At 33.0% G+C, this 21,943-nt stretch overlaps 1 protein-coding gene across 50 annotated transcripts in view; it reads right to left on the reverse strand.

The window, feature by feature from the left end:
• LOC140829354 (serine/threonine-protein kinase ATM) overlaps positions 1-14,302 on the reverse strand; it is a 52,119-nt gene extending 37,817 nt beyond the window's left edge. For 9 of the 50 annotated variants that reach the window (XM_073192494.1, XM_073192487.1, XM_073192475.1 and 6 more), the window contains exons 1-27: positions 14,058-14,302; positions 13,089-13,197; positions 12,839-12,982; positions 12,634-12,687; positions 11,098-11,259; positions 10,815-11,010; positions 10,550-10,706; positions 10,332-10,468; positions 10,148-10,220; positions 9,180-9,283; positions 8,812-8,910; positions 8,235-8,291; positions 7,670-7,754; positions 7,312-7,356; positions 7,138-7,212; positions 6,656-6,697; positions 6,467-6,537; positions 4,202-4,250; positions 3,315-3,386; positions 2,832-2,978; positions 2,667-2,744; positions 2,391-2,578; positions 1,270-1,873; positions 1,098-1,169; positions 827-991; positions 275-400; positions 9-136 (exon numbers count right to left, since the gene is read on the reverse strand). In XM_073192494.1, coding sequence (XP_073048595.1) covers positions 9-136; positions 275-400; positions 827-991; positions 1,098-1,169; positions 1,270-1,873; positions 2,391-2,578; positions 2,667-2,744; positions 2,832-2,978; positions 3,315-3,386; positions 4,202-4,250; positions 6,467-6,537; positions 6,656-6,697; positions 7,138-7,212; positions 7,312-7,356; positions 7,670-7,754; positions 8,235-8,291; positions 8,812-8,910; positions 9,180-9,283; positions 10,148-10,220; positions 10,332-10,468; positions 10,550-10,706; positions 10,815-11,010; positions 11,098-11,259; positions 12,634-12,687; positions 12,839-12,982; positions 13,089-13,197; positions 14,058-14,135 — 3,317 coding nt within the window. In that variant the 5' untranslated portion in view covers positions 14,136-14,302. Of the gene's footprint in view, positions 1-8; positions 137-274; positions 401-826; positions 992-1,097; positions 1,170-1,269; positions 1,874-2,390; positions 2,579-2,666; positions 2,745-2,831; positions 2,979-3,314; positions 3,387-3,858; positions 3,944-4,201; positions 4,251-6,466; positions 6,538-6,655; positions 6,724-7,137; positions 7,213-7,311; positions 7,357-7,669; positions 7,755-8,234; positions 8,298-8,811; positions 8,911-9,179; positions 9,290-10,147; positions 10,221-10,331; positions 10,469-10,549; positions 10,707-10,814; positions 11,011-11,097; positions 11,260-12,633; positions 12,770-12,838; positions 12,983-13,088; positions 13,198-13,831 lie in introns of those variants that run through there. The other 41 variants (XM_073192484.1, XM_073192496.1, XM_073192498.1 and 38 more) reach the window with 41 other exon arrangements.
• Positions 14,303-21,943: the final 7,641 nt, after the last annotated feature.

A 21,943-nucleotide genomic window follows, 5' to 3' on the forward strand; every position in this document is an offset into this window, starting at 1 on the left:
CCAATTACCAAACATCTTGGAAGAGTTCAGAGTGACCATCCCATGTCTGGAAAAGGACGCCAATCCGACGAGCTAGGCAAAGCCTAACCCGATAATCAGGATCTCGGAGCAGCATAAATAGCTTGTCGATCACTAACTGTAAAAGAATGAATAAAAGAATGACAACCTAAGTGAGGAACTAAAGATTAATTACTGAGAAAAAGAAAATCAAGATATATAAACCTGCTTCACATTTTCTCAACTTAAAATCATGATGGGAATAAAGATTAATCACCTGAGCAAGTTGTGGTCTGAGTAATACAAAATTGCATATGCAGTTAACAAGCTTCGCACGATCATACCAGTCGAAGAGACTATTATCAAAGACTTTAGTGACCAAATCTCCGAGAGAAGTCAAGCACTGAAAGTCAATAGGCTAATTTAGAAAAAGAAAACAATTTTTTTGACAAGTATTACCACGAGAAAGCTTTAAATATGACTATTTCTCAAGTAATTCCGCACACTAAATTTCTTCACATGGTTTGTCCTCGTTGAACTGAAACCTAATTTCTCGCGACCTAACTTCTAGTTAACTATGCTTCAATTGTATCTTTTTTACTTCAACTTTTATTTTAACGCTGGATATTTGTACAAATTAAACATTAACTTACAATTGCATTCCTCAAGACTGTTCTGACAAAAGCTAAAAATGACATGTATAAAGTCAGCAAAATCAAGTAAGAAACAAAAATATTGACACCAACAACTCAAACTCACATCCCACTTGCCATCAATAATTTACCACTAAAACATCCGCATGCTTAGAGACATATCACAACTATCACACCTCTTCGGACTCCCTTTTCGTAAAGGAAGATGCAACAGTATTCTGAGTTCCAACTCCATTTGACTGCAACAGGCTTGTCACCAAACAACAGATGCCATCCAGTATATAAGAACACGGGAATTTAAGATTTTCATATGAATTTACTACATCAGTCATAGACGTAACCTGCGGAGGGGAAATCAAATAGAGACCAGGTAGTTTTAGAATAATCAAATGGTGTCACCAAATTGCTTGCATTGAAATGACAGAGACGACAAAAAGAGCACAATACCAAATCCAATATATGTCTGCAAGAAGACCAGTGAGGATGCCGGCTGAGAATGCATAGAAAGTTTTCTAAAACCTACTCAAATACGAAACAGAAATAACTGTACATGTGTGCATGATAGCTATAAAGCAAATGCCAAGAAAAACATGGAACGTAAAGATATGAGATAAGATACCTGTGGGTCGTTCTCTTTTTCCCTAAGATTGAACATGATTTCCCACGTCGACAATGATAAAATTGGGAAAAAACTTGAAATGATTGACAGGAAATTCAATTTTTGATTCACTAAAGAAATGGAAGACCCAGTTGTCTGACTACCATCAATACCTAACCTATCTACATCAATAGACCCACCATTCATATCCAACTCCACGTCCAAAATTAATTTTTTTCTGCTATTTAGCGGCAAAGGATCATGAATGGAGTGGGCGTCTGATAAGTCGGGGAAGCCTGGCTTTGCTTGAGAATTCCTTCTGCACTCTGAACATCCTTCATACAGTTTTGCAAGGGATTTCAGAAGCCTCTCAGAAGATTGAACAATTCCAAAATAAAATCCAGAACTTGCAATATTTTTCTCTTGGCAATTGTTAAGAAAAGGCGAGCTAGTGAAACTTTTGAAAGAAGTCGCCATTGAGTCAATGTTATTAATTATGGAGTTCCACTCCAAACATCCAGACAAACCATCATTGTAATATTTCTCCACAATTGTAATGGCATGATTTAGATATCCTAACAACGATTCACCCAGTTTAGAAAAGAAATGAGGAATTTCTCTGATCCTGAGATTGAAAGAAAAAATGTGAAACATTGTGAGAATACTACTGAATATTGAAAACCATATCCATAAAAATTTATAGTCGTTTGAGAAAAATGAAGGAAATAATAAAATATGCAAACTAGTGCTAAAGAGAAACGTGTCAATAAATTTATCATAAAAACATTATATTTGACGAAACAAATGACTAAGATAAGATGGAAACAAAAAGCCTATAAATTGTTGGCGAAAGCAGAAAAAATAATGGAATGAACAAAATTGGCATCCCCAATCAAGTGATTGAGAAAACACGGACCTTCTAATCAAACCAGAACAAGAGTGTGATGGGTAACCATGCAGGCAATGAACAATGTCACACCGTCGTGTGCAGGTTTGTCTCAAGCCCCAATTACTTGGAGCTTATTAAAAGTTTACAGAGGAGCATACAACGCAGTTCAAAGCTTTAAGTGAAGTAATGGGACATATAAAAGGACTATTGCCGCCACGGAGAATGGGAAGGATCAATGAAAGTGAAGATTGACCTTGTTGAATACGAGCAGAACATGAAATTGGATAAGAGAGCGCATGTGTAAATAACTTCTGATAACAGCATTTTGTCAATTTCTACTTCCTTTATGCATTCAAGAACGTGATTCTCCATTTCATGAAGCAGCTGATCTCTTAGATTCAGTGGCAATCGTACATTTTGGCAGTAATTGAACAAATTCACCTACAAATTTATCATAACTGACAGTGAAAATCCATCGGTTATTAAAATTTCAAAAGTAGCAAAAAATAAAAGTATGTGACAGTGACACCTTTGGACCAGAATCAATATCAATCTTCGCAAGAACTTCAACTGAGCATTCCAAAAAATCACTTGGACTTTCCTCAATCTACCAGACATCGGATACAACTTTTTAAGATAAGCCATTATACGAGAGATCAAAAGGTTTATAAGGATGGATTTGCAAGAATAATACCTTGGCCAATTCCTCCATAGGCTCAGTAGCATAGAGCAATGGCAGAAGTCCTGAAGCGTCATACAGAAGAGGGGTAGAACCAGTAGAAAGGGCATATGCAGCTGCCGGCAGCAGCACAACGAACCGCTCATTCAGTGTTGTGAATTCCTATGTAATTAGGAGGTCAATCAAATATTCTAAACAATGTCAACATCCTGCACCACCTATACATGTATAAAAGAAAAGCAAAGAAGTAAAGAGATACAAAAAAGGATATAGTACTAGGGATTAGAAAATTGATGGACAGAATTGAATATGTTCATCATATATTGTCTCTCAATCTATACGTTGATGGGATTCATTCTTTTGCAGATCGACTAGAATTTTCACAGAGAATCATTTGAAGATTGATTGTAAAAAAATTCCTTGGTTATTAAAAGTTATGATCAATCTCATCAAATCACTTCAAAATATCAAAGCCACTGTACCTAGTTTGGAATGTACCTTCAAGTTAAGTATAGCTAAAACAGCTGGTAACACGTTCTGCCGAAGATACAAAAAATCTTGCAGATCACCCTGCAGCAAGAAAACGAATACTTGTAAGATACAATCTAGATCCTTCCAATAAATGATAACACGTGAAAACACTCTTTTAAAATGTAATCCATTCAAATTGAATTCAAAAGCTAAAATAAAGAAAAGCTGTTAAAATGAAGGAAAATCTTTTTTAGATCCCAAAAATTTCAATTTGCAGGCTTAGATACATGAGGAAGAATAACTAACACAGTCATCCACTATGACATATAGCAACGGGAAACAAGCACAAAATAACAAGCTTTGCATCTCAGGGAATGACACAAAAATCAAATACACCATTTTATTCGCAGTTTATGATAATGGGATGGCAACCCTTTTCTTTCCACCTATTTTGTGAAATTATTAAAGCACCAATCAATTATTACCAAGTCTATAAACATGGCCATAAATATTAGAGTAAGAAATTCCAACATCCAAAACTACAAATTTAGAACTGCAACAAGATGCCTACCTGTATGCTTCTCATGGTCATCATACTCTTGACTATATCAACAGTAGAGTGAGCACCATTAGATATTTTCCAACCACCATAACAACTTTGAAATAACAAAAGAAATCAAAAGAAAGATAAAACGTGAACTTTAATAGCCATGTTTCAACACAGTTGAGTCATTCTGTTTTGAGTTGTTGATGAAAAAAGACTCTCATATATGTTTCTACACAGCATAGTTGTTATGTTTCGGGTTGGATGTAAGAGAAGAAACTAAGAGAGAAATATCAAATACACACGTTTAAAAAAGAACTCTGGCAATTATTATAGGAATACAAAAATGAGAAATATAATGGGTTCTTACCAACGAGGTTCTCCTGGAGAAGTAGCATGAGATGAAGCACAAAGCAGACCTAAAGTATATTTCCCAAAATCAGGACATTGGATAAAATCATCGGAAAAGAATTACGACAGCTAAAGGAAAATTATACTCTTGTATTCTGAACTTTGAATCAAAGATTAATGTTCATATTCTGAGAGAACATACAGCTAGTTACTTTGACATAATCACAAATGGCACACCAATAAAATATGGTGGAAAACTAATCTCAAACACAAATCTTTTGTAGGGGATAACACGAGTATCTGATCACATAAAAGCAAAAGTTTGCATGATAACACGAGTATCTGATCACATAGAATTTTCCCCTTAAAACAAAAGTTTGCATGATAACACGAATATCTGATCACATAAAAGCATTCTAAAACCTGACCCCAGAAGAAAGGAAGTATTCAACTAAATTGCATTCGTGCATCAGCCATCTCATGATAGGACTAGAAAAATCTACTTCTTTACAACCCCACAGTTTGCATTCATATTTTAAAAAAGTCGGTGAGAAACACTTCCTCTGAAACATAAGCGAAAATCAAATCGTTATTAGTTTATCACTCAAACATACTATAAAGTAAATCCATATACCATGGTATTCTAATGGCGACAATGGAATCAAAACCTTACAAGTTTCGTAATTATAAAATAAAAATTGCTATTGTACATAAGGATGCAGTTGATGGTAACTGCATAATTTAAATCCTTATGAATGTATAGTAACTTAAATGTCAACAAACAAATACTACATTGCTTCCAGAATGGGGAAAAAAAAAGCAACATCCATATAAGACCAACTATTCCGTCCTAATGTTTATTCTAAACTGCACTTCACTAATTATAGAATTTAAGTGCTTGATAATACATAAAAAAGAACTGATGTTTTAAACATTAAAGACTCAACTCTTTGAACCAGCACCATTGAGAACAATTGTTGTCAGCTTCAATTCGATTAGATTAAGGTAAGCAACAATTGTCACCAACTAATTCTACCCAAGATATTAATGAAGAAAAAAAAAGGCAATAGTAAAAAATATGAGAAAATATGATCATACAAATTCCATCGAAGATATCATGGAAATCAAATAACTATTTAAGGTGTTTAGAATAATTAGACCATCACGGAGGAGATCAATGGATATTTAAGGTGATTGTTCTGAAAAATAACCTAGCAATATTAAAAGCAAAATAAAATGAAAATTTAAAAAAGTAGCATATAGGAAGGCCAATAGTAAGGCTTCTATAATTCCATGTCACACATGATATTAGGAGTTGCAATTTATTTTGAAAGATGTATGCACTTAATACACTAGTCTGCTAAGTTGTCCTCTCTTACTCCGCTTAAGAGACAACACATGATTAATATTTGGTTAGTGCTGATATAATATAACCAGTGTTCAAATTTAAGATATTTATTAAGGTGAATTAAATGCTGTCAAGAATTATGAAATATGCCTTTGGCTTGACATGATATATGCAATGTTAGAATAATTGATTTTTTATAAACTGGAGAGGTTGACGCATCTAATAAACAGACCTTTAGGGTTGTTTCTCATTGGACTCCACTCCTACATCCTTTTAATTTGTAGTTTCGTCCAAATGGCGAGAAATATTGACGTCGGAATTCTAGATTGAACAGTTCTCTTTTTCACATCGAATGATTGTCCCAATATTTCCGGATAGAGATGAACTTCAAATCCTTGTGAATTATTATTTCTCAACAAATTATACCTCTGTAGCTACAAATAGTGGGTAGCGTACACAAATTTTAAAATGTATGCTAATGTATGCCAATTTTACACCAAGCACTATGCATTCAAATATTCTCTCGTTTCATATTTTCTCTTGGGCATCAGAGGATTTTTGCCGAAACATGGTTGGTGACCCTAAAGCATCTTTTTGCATGACATATTTTAGTGGCAACCTAGGTCATATTTTTCGTTGGACCCCAATAGCGAACACTTTACCATCTCAAGAGAAATTAATTGAACTTGACATTACAAGTAGCTCGAGGTTTCCAAAAAAGCTGCACGAACCATCTCACAATACCACGGGTCATATTCAAGAGAGTAAAAGAACAAAAATATATATAACATGTATCTCTCCGGAACAAAGAAAGAATATCAGACAACTATTCAGTGGACTTTAGGGTAAAGATGAGATCGACAACGACATACAACGAAAGATTTATACTCTAAAGCAACATGAACGACAAAAAGTTTGCAAAGGTGAATCACTCACATTGAAAGCGTGCGTTTAAATAGCCGAAGATCCCATATCTCGAGAGGAACAAGATATGAATCTTTTGTATCCTGGGTAAATGCCAAGCAAAGAAGTTATTATACTGAAATGATGGAGAAGCAAGCATTTTACTAGCAAATAAACAATCAAATCAAAATAAGAGAAGCAAACAGTTATGTATAATCTTACGCTCAACATTATGCTACAAAGCAGCATAAAAGCAGCATCCACCTGCAAAGACGAGAGCACAACTAACCCTGTAATACTGAATTTAGAGCTTGAAAAGTTGCTTTCAGAATTGTATAAATACTTGAACATCCAATCATAATTACAAATAGAAGAACATTATACAATAATGGAAACAGGAAGAAACTGGTGTTAAGAGAGCGTTAAGCTATCCTTAACTTTCAATTTAGGCATCACCCATAACAAAAGTGGGGTAGCTTTTTCTCTCCTAACTTAAGTGCATAATCAATGCCATATTAAAAATACATTCATTTTAAACACGCATTTATCAAAATGGGATTGAAATTTCGTGAGAGGGATCTAACTGTACCGAGTTTTTCCTACAATATGAAATGCAAAGTAGATGGATTGTACTTAACAATTCACCATAAGAGGAAAGGAAGACACCATGCCTTGATGGGAATTTTACACAAATGGATGCTTACAATTGAGGTGAGATTGCAAAATGTTGGCAAACTCCGCATAAGGCAGTTCCATATCACATGCCAACCTTTGCCAACCTGCAGAATTTTTACAAAAATAAAACCAAAATATGCACAAGGTAAAGAAAAAAGAATATCAAGCAGGCCCCTGCATTAGACATCCTACGAACACGATACCTCATATAATGGTCCAGAAAGTTCATGGAGTTTATTTTCATTATCCTTAGTAATCCCCAGACGCCAACCAAACACAAACAATTTAATCAGAGCCATTTTTCTTCAAAAAGGACGTTGATAGAAAGAGCCAGAAAAAAATTATTAATCAGAGTAAGAGATAGGGAAAGGAAAGGGAGAGAAGTAGGAAGGTAAGATGTTCTCAATAATTGATGAGCAACAATCCAGTTGCATTAAAAACTATCCTTCTTAATTAGCATATGACTATAAATGACAAGTCCAAGGAACAAAATTATTTGAAAAAACCAGGAGGACACACTGAATAAAATTATATCTTTCCTCCATATATAATGTGATCTACCTCATTCATGGGAAAAGCTAGCTTCTGCGATGATTTCTCATTTGGAGCAGCAAAAAGCATCAATAAAGAAAGTCTAAGCAAACTCCTTCAAATAAAATAAAAAACTGGTGAGAAAAATATTAAGAAGACTCGTTCAAATGAAATATAAAATTGGTCAGAAGTTAAAATGAATAACAAAGAGTGCTGAGACAAGATTAAACTTAGGGTTCCATGCTGGATTACAAATAATGTGGAGTTTAAAATGTTTTCGCCGTCAGATTTGTTTAGGGATTGGAGTCTAATATTGTGTTAATATGATTCCAGTTCTTACTTTGTTATGCGATGACCTCTGGTCTCCTTTTTGTAATTAAAATATTTTATTAAAATAATATTGTTTCTTATCAGAAAAAAAGAAACTAGAAGGCATTTCTGCACATAAGAAATAAGTTATATCAAATAAAAAGTAAGGTGTCATAGTGTTTGTTTAAGCATCAAATTATTACAGTTGCAAACCATATCACACTGATTTCTTAGGCTCAATTATACAGAGTGAAATGAAGTTATTGCGTGTAAAGGGACAACTTACTGCAACGTCCAGAACAGATCATCATAAGAATGCTTTAAAGTTGCAGCGTTAATAATTCTGCAATCGAGAACAAGCGAATTCCGGTAATCAAAATTTGACTGCGGACTCCAGAAAGGGCAAATGTGATATCAGAAGTATGAAAAACCGAAACATTAGAAACAAGTCTGAATGGCGGTATCACTTGAGTAAGGCAACTGATGATTAACATTTGTACTGAAAAGCAAAAGGAAAAAGAGAACCTACAAAGCACATGACCAAACCAACAAAGATAAGAGAATTGTGCCCCTGCGAGACCCTAACAAGAAAAAAAATAGTTCCCTACTGGTACCAAAAGAATAAGTTTGAAATGAAGGCAAAAAGCAAAACAGACAACAGCTCTCCTCTCCCTCAACGAAGAGGTATAGATATTAACCAAATTAAAATATCAAGAAAATGTGAACGCATCTCCAGCACACAGGAAGGAGACAAATAGACTATAGGAGCACAAATTTTTTTGTCACAAGAGGATGAAATATAAACCAGTCAATAAAGCTACAGGTAACAGTCAAGATTTCACAATAAAATCAATGAATTTTACCTTTCAAAGTTTGCAGATATGTTGTCAAACCAAAACAATAAGTGATCTTTACGGATGCGAGTAGAATAATTGCGGATGAGACAAACAAGTGCAGCATGCCTGCCACGAATATTAGCTCGTTTTAACTCAAGATGGTGGATAATAAGTAGCAACATGAATGCAAATGTGAACAATAGAAAAACAAATTTGGAAATTATTGAAAAATATTGTGTCGGATTTGCCATTGAAAGTGTGATCCATGAACAAGGAAAAAACATGATATCACACCATCCACCAACCCAAAGGATACCCGATACTGTTAAGTATTGAGATATTTGATGTTTATATTTTTTTATCTACGCAAAATAACAAGTTCTATTGAAATCTACCATGGCCATTTGCCCTCCACGACTCTCTCTTTTATCAGGACAACCACATGCTCCCTCCGGGCTCGTTTTTCAGTACCTGGGCTTTTATATGTATTAGCGCACACCTGGAAAGTGAACATTGCCTTGTAACCGTTGACCATAAATATGGAAAACTGTTTTTCTCAAGATTGACATAAAGAGGAATATTTCAAGTCATACCAAATACATGGTAGCAACTAAAAAGATCTCAAACTATTTCAAAAAGTAAAAGAATTCGAAATCAAATTTTGATTCATAAAAATCACACTTAATATTTACTTATGTTCTCTCAGTTGTCCTTCCCTATCATTATGTTTTAAAATTTTTGCATCATATCACAGCTGAAAAGCCTTCAACAGTTTTACATTGTATTTATTTCTGCTCAAAATGATATAAGTGGAATTCTACATATTGATGTCCAAAATTCTATTAAACCCTTTTAGTTCATTTAAAAGCTTAAATTCATGTTAATTGTTGAATCAAAAAAGGGTCAGAACTCAGAACTCAATTTTTCATTTGATAGAATCTCACTTGGTATCGTCAATATTGAAATCAATTTGTAGTTTGATTGAAGTGGTTTACTCCACCATTAATATCCCAAGATATCCTCTTACGAGCATGAAGTGATGACAATTATATAAAATCAAGAAGAAGAAAAATTAAGTTGTGGCACGTCGTTTATGGCGACAACACTTATGACCAGACTTTTCGTTTTTTTGTTTTGTTTTTCCCATCTTCCTATTATTCAAAATTTAACGAGTAATCTGCTACAATTTTAGCGAGAATGGAACATAAAATAAGGTTGAAAAGAACCACCAGAAGATAAAACCTAGCCCATAACCCAATGAAATACAAAAGAGCCATATCGTGTCTGGTAAGCACACAACCACAAATATGTAATGGAGTATCAACTTTAAAAGGCACAACAATTAAGTTGCTGCAATAAATACCCGGCAAAACACAAGGGCAGCAAGCTCCGCCACCTTGAACTGTGAGCTTGTCATAATCCCACATTTTTCACCCCTGATTGAGTCACTCAAAATAATAATAATAATAAATAAATAAAACACAAACAAGAACAGAGAAGTAGCATTTCATAAACCCACCAACAATTAAGCATGTTATAATTCTAACCAGGGTGAATTGGTGCTGGAAGTACTCATTTGATCAAGCTCCTTGCTCATCACATCCACAAGTTCTAGTAAAATAGAACCGTCATCCACACCTCTAGTTAAACTTACTTGCAATTTTGCATAGCAAATAAGAGAATCCTACTAATGAAAGACAAATTAGAAGTACTACAGACATTTAACTTTAAATCAAAACCATCAATTTAGTACCGCTCAAGATACCTTTAGACTTCGATCATGAGTAGCAAACCAGTACCGAAACACGAAATGATTTACTGCTTGATGAATTTCCAGGGATTTGCCACCTAAATTTGGTCCATCCTTTAACAAATATGTATTGATACACTCCACAAGCTTGCGAGAAATTTTTCCCTCATCCCTAACATGCAAAAAGAACAAAATTATAAAGTCGACGATTATTGCAATATAATAACTATAAGAAATCTGTGTAAGGTGGAACCGGAATACAAAAATATCGATGTGTTACCTTACATGAGAAAAAATTCCAACAAAACCCGAAATAATGTTATCTCGAAGATCATCAGGAATATCTCCAGGAGGGTTCTCAATAAGTGAATGAAGTGTCAAGGTGAAGCGGAAAACCTCTTCTTTGGGGTTTATTTGACCAAAATTTTCTGTGCTCAGGCTTGTTTCCACCTTTTCCATGTACAAGAGTACAAGATCTGTCCATATTGAAAACCGATATGCGGATGAAATTCACACAGTCATATAGATAAGTGTATTAGCCAAATTACTGGAGGTACACTCACTGGAGTAAACTCGTTTCCGCATGTGAAACCGATAATATGTAACTTCCAAAAGATAGCGAAGGATAACACCATACTCAGATTGGAAACTTGGAACATCTTTGAGGACATCCCACACATGATTGAAAAGTGATTTAGCCACATGTAGAAGAAGATTTTTTTTGCCTGTAAAACAGAAGAAATCAAATGAAATAGAAAAAACTACATCAATAATAAATCGTACAATGATGACCTACGACTACGTTTCTTTGATACAGAAACATGTGGATCCCCTCGCAGATCTGCAGGTCTTAATAATTCTCTTTCAAACAAGAATCTGGATACCATTTGTTATCCTTAAATTTTCGGATACATGTTGATCATCGGATGAATTTATTCAATCTCACCTAACAGATGCTTCTCTTGTTATTCATATAAAACCTGATATGATCTACTGGCATATTAATGAATTTCATTCAATCTCAGTTGGATGATTTTCATTCCATCTCAAGCATTAGATTTTTATTTTGCTATCTATATTCAATCTATAATATCATATCTTGTCATTTCACGATAACTCACACATGAGAGAAATTACAATATAATACTCTCTAGAGCATTTATATATTTTTTTATTTCATTATATGATATAACCCAACAGCATTTCTATATACTGTTTCATCATTTTGTGTATCTTCTTATCTAATATCAACATTCAATCTATAAACACCATTTCAGATCATTTTAAAAAAAACAACTCAACTACGAAGCAAATTTATAACATACTCCCCTCCCTGTTACATCCGGTATTGTGCTTATGCGGATATCTTATCCACCTCCATGTTCTTTGATTTCCCATTTTAATATAATTATGTTATATATAAATAAATAAAATAACATACTCCCCTCCAGGCGGTTTTGTTCATGAGAGACATTCCGAGCATTTCAGTATTTTCATTCATTATTTGCAAAATAAATCAATAGCTTTGAATTCACAAAATACATTTTATGATTTACAAAGAAGACAAAGACCTGCATCATTTCTATCTCAAAATCTCTAAAAATCATGCTACAATCTACAGGTATAAACCAATCTCAATATCGATTTTGGATAGATTATGTTCCATGTAATTGGTAAATTCAGAAGATGCATCTGTCAAATTAAAAACCTTGATGAGGTGGAGCATTGGACAAGATATGTTGAGTATTTGTGAATCAAAAATTTAAATATTTCATGTCAGGTATACAGTAAAAAAAATTCAAGCAAAAGAATTATTAACACAATATAATACTCATAAGAAATTAATTAAGTTTAACCATGTGCGGCCTCTTCTGAAAGATAAGGAGAAATTTGAAGGCTGCGTCAACCCCTTTAGTGCAACATTTCAGAAAGATATTAATAACTAGATACAAAAGCAAAGGACTCCTTCACTTCAGCGTCATCTAGATTTTCTTATTTTTCACTAAATTTAAGTGATGAAAATGTTGGTGGTAATTCAACACAAGACCTTTCGAAGTGAGGAGGATAATGTTTTTACGCATGATGAAATGAGAACAGACCTTTACGACAAGTTAATGCTGGCCGACAAGCAACATCACTCTTGGAAGACTTTTCTAAGATAAAGTCACAGATAGTTGCATACATCAAAATTCATTCAAATTAAAAAGGTATCTAAGATATTCACCACACGAAATTCTACGAACAAACACAGCATTATCAGATTGCTTTCATGTTCCATATGAAACAAAAAATTCAAACAATAACCTGAACACCCATCATCCTGGGCTCGTTGCACAATAATCCGAAGAGTCTTCGCAAAAATTGACTTCGGTAATCTCTTCTTGCTGGATGAGATCTCGGAAGATGCACATTGCATTAAAATTTTGACAAGAAAAGGCCAAGTCTCAGCTGCACAAAAAAGTTGTAAGCAACTGCACACCATCAATTCATCCAAAACAATAAAATAAAACGAAATCTTTCAGGTGGTTAAACATAGATGGTTATATATGCTTACAGTGTGGAACTTCGTTGGGCTTAAGCACTGAAGTTTTATCAGACAAATATCTACAGAATCCAAAGGATCTATCGGTTTCTAACCATGTATTCAACAACTTAACCCCTTCCTGTATTCATAAACCAAAAGATAAAAAACATTAATACACTAAATGAGCAAAATATTATCCACGAAAAAATTATCTCAGAATATGAATCACTTGTAGAATTGAAGAGGCGGATATGAAATTCCCTAAACTTAATTACGGAAAAAGCCAATTATAAGTATTTCCAATAATTCTCGCAAAGACTCGAAGTTCATAACACATGTAGTGAATGAGACTCCCTGCTTGAATAATTTAAAATCAAATAAAAGAAAGTAAATTATCTTTATGTTTATCGACTGGCTCGTTTCAGGGGGAAAATAAATTAATAAAACAAGGTAATGACAAACATCAAAAACTCTCATCATGTACCCAACAAACTTTAAAAAATAATACAATGAAAAGAAAAGGTTTCCTTCATTTTTAAATAGATACAAAAAATGGCAATGAGCTCTACATATTGTTCAATGCCTATTAAACAATAGGACTCGATGCCATCCTAAGATAAGAAATAAGAATCGGAAATGTTTCAGCAAAACAAACGAACTGTGTGGAAAGTATACAACAAGTATGAATTCTACTTATTGCTCGATCCTATTAAACAAAATCATTGAAAATTATGTAAAGATGATTTCATATACAAGAAACTCGAACTCGTTACCCTCCAAGAAACTAAACAGAAACGCCAGTAAAAGTTTTATCTCGAAAATATCCGAAGCATAACATGAACCATATATTCTGTTTAGAACACACTCCTACGAGTTTATGGTGATTGCTCAGAACACAAAAGCGTAACAGAGGTGCAAAATAATCAATATATAAACTTAAACATCTTTCCCGGATAAGCCGAAACATGTTAAAAACCAAGTATCTATCTTCTTGATTACTTCTCGAGCTTTGGCCTTGTCGGATGATAGCTTGGAGACGATCTCTTGAATGTCTCTGGAAGTGACTTTCAAGGCCATTTTTAGCGTATCGGATATCGCTCCTTCGGAGTAGAGCGCTAGGGTTTCTTTAGAGAGAAAAGGCGGGAGAATCAGGAGATGGATCGGGGAGGAAGAACCCTATTACGGGGTATTTGGTAACGGAACAATGGGAGCGGAGTGGAGTGGAGCGGGGCCAATTCAGATGTAGAAACCGACAAAACGTGTTTTTAGTATTTACCAAAACCCTATTAAAAAAATAAAAATGGTTCATTCGATTATGCTCCAATAGGGGTGAGTATTCGGTTAATTCGGTTACCAACCGAACCGAATTAACCGAAAACCGATTTAACCGAAAATTTTTGACTAACCGAACCGAATCGAATTTTCACAAAAACCGAATTAACCGAACCGAATTAAAATCGGTTATTTCGGTCGGTAACCGAATTAACCGATTTTTTTTAAAAAAAATAAAATTTTAAAAATTATATATATAATTAATAATTAATATTCTAAAAAAATTAAAATTTTAAAAATTATATATAAAATTAATAATTAATATTCTATTTTAATCATAAGAAAACACTTTATTCATAAAAAAATTAATTATAATATACAATAGAAAACACTTTATTCATAAAAAAATTAATACAATATTAAATATAAAAATATTATAAATTATATTTAAAACATAATAAAATAAAATTAAAATTATTTATTTAATAATTCGGTTAAACCGATATTTTTTTACAAAAATCGAAACCGAACCGAATTAACCGAATTAACCGATATTTGAAAATTTCGAAACCGAATTAACCGAACCGAATTTCCGAATTAATTCGGTTCGGTCGGTTAAATCGGTTTAACCGAATTTTTGCTCACCCCTATGCTCCAAGGTAGTGCTTGAATCCATACATATTGCGACACATGGCATTTTTTTTATTCTTTTTTATTTTTAAACAAAAAATAACCAAAAAAGATAACTCTCAAACCCAAACCATACCATGGTTAATTGAGATTTTCCTTTCCTTTTAATGCACGCAATTTGAGCATTTAATTTTTGTAATTTATTTATCTAATAATTTCATTTTTATTATGTTTTTGCTTTTGACATGTTGGCTTAGTTTCTTAATGTACTAGTGAGATTTTTATTATGTTGTTTCTTAGTTGTTTCTCAATGTACTAATTAGATGTTTCTTATGTTATTTCTTAGTTGTTTGGATACCTTCGTGGTGGTCATTATTCCAAAGTAGCGAATTAAGAAAATATTCAGGGAAAATAAACTTTGCAACAAATAAAATAATTACAGCAACTTAGTCCTTAAAATATTCGGTGTGGTCATTGTTCCAAAATTTTACTCACAACTATATTTAAGACCACCGAGTTACATCAATCTTCTGATCTACTCATTTGTTCAATTTACATATTACGATGCTCATAGTCATTTGTTCCACTCACTACTGCATTTAAGACCAGCGAGTTTCATTGTTCCAAAATTCACATATTACGCACTCAACCTTAGATTGAATAGGAAATCGAGGGAATAAAATGAAAACAATGTTTTGATTTAACAGGACATGTGTAAATAAGACAATATCATGATTTAGGTAGTTAATCATTACCAAAAAAAATATCTTGGTTCGAGAATTTTGGAGTGAACATTAATTTTTGGAGTGAACATTTTGGAATGCCATGAACATTAATCTGTAAAAAAACTCACCTTTAAAAAATGCTGAAAGGCTGAAGAAAACAAATGAGAAACATGATATTTTTTTAGTTTCAAGTTTCGGTCCCTGGAGTTGAGGATTCAAGAAACCACGACCATCCATTTGCGTATGAAAGAGAAGGTGTGTGGTAAATAAAAGATGTATGCGGGAAGTGAATTATTGGGCCAAAAACCTTAACCATAGTTATGATTTTTGTAATTTATTTAATTTTTTGGTTATTTTTTGTTTAAAAATAAAAAGGAAGAAAAATGCCACGTGTCGCAATATGTATGGATTCAGGCACTACCTGTGGAGGTATAATCGAATGAACCTTAAAAAATAAAGGAAACATTTTTCAGCCGTTATAAAATTGGAATCTCACATTTGGTCACTTTTACAGTTTTACGTTAGTGTCTGTGAACAACATTCAGACGCTCCTCTCGGGATAAATTTAAAATATAAATTTTAGATAATAATTTATAAGATTATATTTACATCGTTTTTAATAATTTATAACATTCAGCAAACGGTTTGCACCGGTTTTTATTTATTTTACTAAAATAATTTTGTATAATGTTTTATATTTGAAATAACTTGATAAATTTATTAATTATATAGACACGTACAATTTAATATCTCAAAATGCAAATTTTTATTTTTAAATATTACATATTTTTAAAAGTGACAATTATTTAAATCTATTAAATTAACAAACAAGAAGAAGAAAAAAAAAGCATGTCTCATTTAATTTGTGAAAAAATATTACTTTTAATGCTAAGAGTATTACTTTTTATTGTGAATATGGATACGGTTGACCGTCTCACCAATTAAGATCCGTGAGACGGGCTCACATATGACCCACTCTTTTAATAATATATTCTTGTAGTTATGGCGGTCGATTGATTTTCTATTTGACTTGTGTTTAGTCTTGAGTTTGAGTTTTGGAGAATTTTTTCAAATTAATATTAATTAAAAATTACTTAATAAAATATTGTAAAAATGAGATGTTTGTAAAAATAGTGTGATCTGTAGAAATTTATAGCGGATCCTAAATTTTTTTTTAAAAAAAAGAAAAAGTTGTTGTCAAAGATTCTCTATTTGACGTGTGTTTAGTTTTGAGTTTGAGTTTTGAGGTTTTTTTTAAAAATTAATATTAATTAAAAACTATTTAATAAACTATTTTAAATATGATATGTTTGTAAAAATAGTGCAATATGCAGAAATTTATAACGGATTCTAAATTTTCTAAAAAAAAAAAATTAAAGAAAAAGCGGTTGTCATGGATTCTTTATTTGACTTGTGTTTAGTCTTTAGTTTGAGTTTTGGGCTTTTTCAAAAAGTAATATTAATTAAAAATTATTTAGTTAATTATTGTAAAAATGAGATTTTTGTAAAAATATTGCAATCCGTATAAATTTATAGTGGATTCTAAATTTAAAAATAAAACAAAGAAAAAGAGTTTGTCACGGATTTGTGACAACCTGTCACAGATTCTAGGGAATCTGACTGTTCCCTTTAAATTGCACGCATTTCCTCCGTTTCATCTGCCCAAAATGATTAATGTTTAGTTTTGTTGATAATATTATAATTATATATTAAGAAATAATATTTTGGTTTGTGTAATATTTCTCTTAATGTTTATCATTTATTTCAGATATTAACATTGTCCGTTGATTTTATTACAAATTTCGTATAACCACGTTTGAGAAGGTAATTCAAGTAATTTATTAATATTTTATTCGTATTATTTATATTATATTAATGTAATTATAATTTTGTTCACTGACATTATACGAATAAGTATAATTTTTAAAATATTATATTTTAAATATTAATCGTGATATAAATATGATAACAGGGATATTAAAAAAATAAAAAATAACATGATTGGCTTCATGGTTACAAGGACGAACTTTCGACTCGGATTTTGTTGCATAATATTTTGAATTTCAGTGTAATACAAACAATGATTTGCATAATAGTCTAATTTTATGAATAGCTGTGATAATCAACATAACATACCTTCATAAATATATGGATAAGGTAGAATGAAAAGCATCAAATGTCCATCCCCGATTTGCCACCATCGTTTAAAAATATGATAGTTGAAATGACTCGTGCTACTAAAATACTGCTAGAAATTATTATTATTTTTCAACCTAATTTTGAAAATGCTCTAACACATGCATGCGAATGAAAACAGTTCACCATGTGTATTAAAAAGTTATTCAATTACTTAATAAAAATAATTGAAGTTAAATAAATTCTAAATATCATCAAGTTCCTATACTACTGTTTGAGAAGAACTCAAACGCAGCAATCAAAGCTTGTCCTATCATCAAGGTATAAAAAAGATATAAAATGTATTAAAAAAAACAATGTTCATCCATGACCCATAAACATATAGTGCGGAAATATGCAAGGTCATCGAGTCATCGTGCGCACTCCCAGCTCCGCCTACTCAGTATTCGGCGCCTCCAGTCTCAAAATCATCGTGATCACCTGCATCATTCACACCAAGTGAGTCTAAAGACTCAACACACCTGAATCGAACAAGTACATATATATAACATACAACAATAAAAAGTGCTATAATTAAAATATATTTCATGATCTTATAAGTATGAACTTAAACATACAATGTCCAAGCATAATGTGTCCATAACAGATCTCATCATATCAACATATACATGTTCATTTTCTTTATTTGATTCAGATCATTAGTTGTGACTTTCGTATCAGCTCTAGTGGATGGATCCATCTATGTATAACTGCGATACCCGGTGGCGGAGAGATCAGCGACAATATTATCCATCCACTGAGCATTTGCCTTACATGTTCGTTTCGTGCTAGTCACAACCAACTCTCATCCTTCAAAAACATGTCATTGTATTCATCACTTATAAAATCATGCATATACATAATTTTTTTTAAAATCAAGCATGCAACATATATTTTGTATTTTCATAAAAATTCATGCTCGTAATAACATATACATTTTTAAACATGCAGTGTTTAGGGTGCTACCATGACTGTTAACTTGATCCGGGTGCAAAATGACCAATTTGCCCCCGAAACCTTAATTTACCGTTTTACCCCTGGACCTCAAAATTTCGACCTGAAGCCAATCAAACTTATTAAAACACATTTATAACCATTTCTTAGACGTAAGCTCGAGCTCATGCATTAATTTCTATAATTCGTTTTAAAACTTGGACTAAAAACCCGATTTTATCCCGAACTCAATCAAACTTAAACCATAGTTCAAAGACTCCTAATCAAACTCTGTATGATCTATTTTAAATGTCAATAACCTCAGTCATATCGACATATCAACACCCAAACAGGTCATAAGCGCTAAAACAACTACCCTATCTACAAGGGGCTTGCGCCTAGGCGCCGACACTGTGGCGCTGCGGTGCTTGATTAGCGCCTAGGCACCCGACATCAGCGCTGCAGCGCTCCCAGCCCCGAAGATCAGGTTTTGCGGTGCCTAAAGGGCAGCGCCGCAGCGCTAGCCCTGCAGATAAAAAATCCTAAACAACATTTGAAGCCAACCTCTACCCCATGTTCAACTAGCCTGGACCAGGCTCGAACCAACCCTTCCTAACCCACCTTAAGACCCTCCTTGATTGACCTAGCTCCATGCACGTTGCCCTCAACCCTTCGCACAACCTGGTCATCCCAAGCCCTGAATCGAGGAAACCCGATCGCACCATCACCAAACAGACTCACGATCTGATCCTAACATCTAAGCACCATAATTCAAACGTTTTTGAGTCTCCTACCTCCCCATCCAGGCAGCCCTTCAACCAAGAGACAAAAACGTGAGAATCAATTCATACAAATTGGTCTCCTCTACGAACATGCATTCAAAACTCACATAAAACATTAGAACAATAATAAAACATGCACAGTCAATCAAAAACTCGTGTTATGGTGTGGAAGACGAGAAAATGGAGATATCGATCGTGTCTTTGCGATTAAACGCTCGAAAAACAATGAAAGCGAGGCGAGAGACGGACACCGGAGAGACGTGACAACGTTTCTTAAGAAAATTCTTGAGAAATCCGATCACTCTTGCTGCTGGAACTCGTGGAGGCTGCTGGGAAAATGGGGAGGGGTGGCCAAGAGAGGTGAGGGTGGGAATATGGTTTTTGGGTAGGTTTAATTAAAATATTAAGTGCTAATAGGCACTTAATAAAAATATTTAGGAGGAGTAGAAGTTAATGCCCACACTCGTTAAATATTTCGTTTATGTACGTTTTTGAAAATGTAGTCTGAACTCTCAAAAGTCCTCCAACTTGCTAAAATTTTGCGTGTCAGATTAGAATATGACCCGACGAATAAAAATATTCCACCAAGACCCATTTCGAAAATCTCACTTAATTACACCATATATTAAATAATTAAAAATAATTATTTAAAAAAATATTTTCCTCAATTATCCTCGGTCTCCGTTTCTCGTTCGAGCGCGAAATACTAATAAAAGCCCTATTATATGAACCCTTAATAAACCATGAAATAACACATATACATGCCATAGTCATCCATTTAAAACTTTAAAATAATTAAACACATATTTTAGTAAAACCCTATATTACATACAGTCAGGTTATGTAGCTCGAATTTTCTAGACCTTAAACGATATTTCTTCCATTACTTCTGTTTGCCATTTTTTCATAAACTGACTGTTGCATAATTATGAAATGTGTGAGAAAATGGTATAATATTTGTGTTCTTAAAAACAATATTTATGTAATACAAGATTAAATTAAAAAAATAATACATTAGTTAAAAATATTTATACAATTATTAATATTATATTTAAATGATCAATCAAACCTGACACCCTATGTAGCCGACCCGATTTGACCCGAGCACTTATATCCCTATCATTTACTTAAATGATATAAATAATGGGCATATTATTGATACAATTAGGGCCGGGGTTCAGCCCAAAATTTTGCATGAACTCCAAACTGTAATCTACTTGGTCGTAAGGCTTATCGAGATAATCAGGGCAGACCAGTCGAGCAACACGATAAATTTTATCGAGTAAAGTCCCAAATAATTATGGTGGTGAATACATAGCACTCATTTAAATATCAGATAAGATGTAACGAAAATACTTATGACGTCCTCTAGTTTATGTTAATTTGTGCAAATCCGAAGCTGATCGTCGTCCGACTCGTGCTGAACCAGTTTGAAGTACCGGGTTCACCAGACCTAACCCAATGAATATTTTTATATATATCTAAACATTTTGAATAATTTACACAGAAATTTTGAATCCCATCAATACATATTGTATGTTAAGGATAAAAAATTACAAATGTAATGTACAAAGAAAAAATATATTTCATAACAATTTAGTTTTATGTTAGAATAAATCATTCTTTGTATAAAAATAACATGCTCAAGTAAAATATAATATAATCTATCTGATATAATACGCGAAGTGTGACAATATACAAATATAAGTGAATGTGCTTAATTCGATCTCAAACTAACCGCAAATAATAGCTCCAAATTGTTGATGTAACATAAAATTCCACATTATCTATCATATTAGCATATGACAATTCGATTTTTATCATAATGACAATAATGTGATTTGTTTTGATTTAACTTAGTATTAAATTTACGCTTATATGTGTATGTCAGTTGTCACTATACTGCTAGTGTAACATCTACTACTTAAAATAACTGCTTAAATATTTTTTTAATAAAATTCTTTTTCGGAAATCCTCAAACACATGCATGCAAAAAAAAAGTCAATCGTACATTTTAAAAAGTCTCCCAAACACTGAATAAAAATAACACCGGCTAATTAAACCTTAAAACGAAATCAATATTTTAGTCTACAGTTTTAAAAGAACTCAACGTCTGTCAAAAATCATCAACGTAAAAAGAGTTGCAAAAACATTTAAAATATTGTTTACACCCACGACTCATGATCATAATATGCGGGAAAATGCAAGGTCATCGGATTAACGTGCCCACACCCAACTCCCCATACTCAGTCTTCAGCACCTCCACTCTCCACATCATCATGCTCACCTGCATCAATTACACATAACGAGTCTAAAAACTCAATACACTTGAATCGCAATTGCAAGTACATATACATAACATAGAACC

This window comes from Primulina eburnea, chromosome 4 (assembly GCF_022965805.1).
Source record: "Primulina eburnea isolate SZY01 chromosome 4, ASM2296580v1, whole genome shotgun sequence".
In the NCBI taxonomy this organism is placed as follows: Eukaryota; Viridiplantae; Streptophyta; class Magnoliopsida; order Lamiales; family Gesneriaceae; genus Primulina; species Primulina eburnea.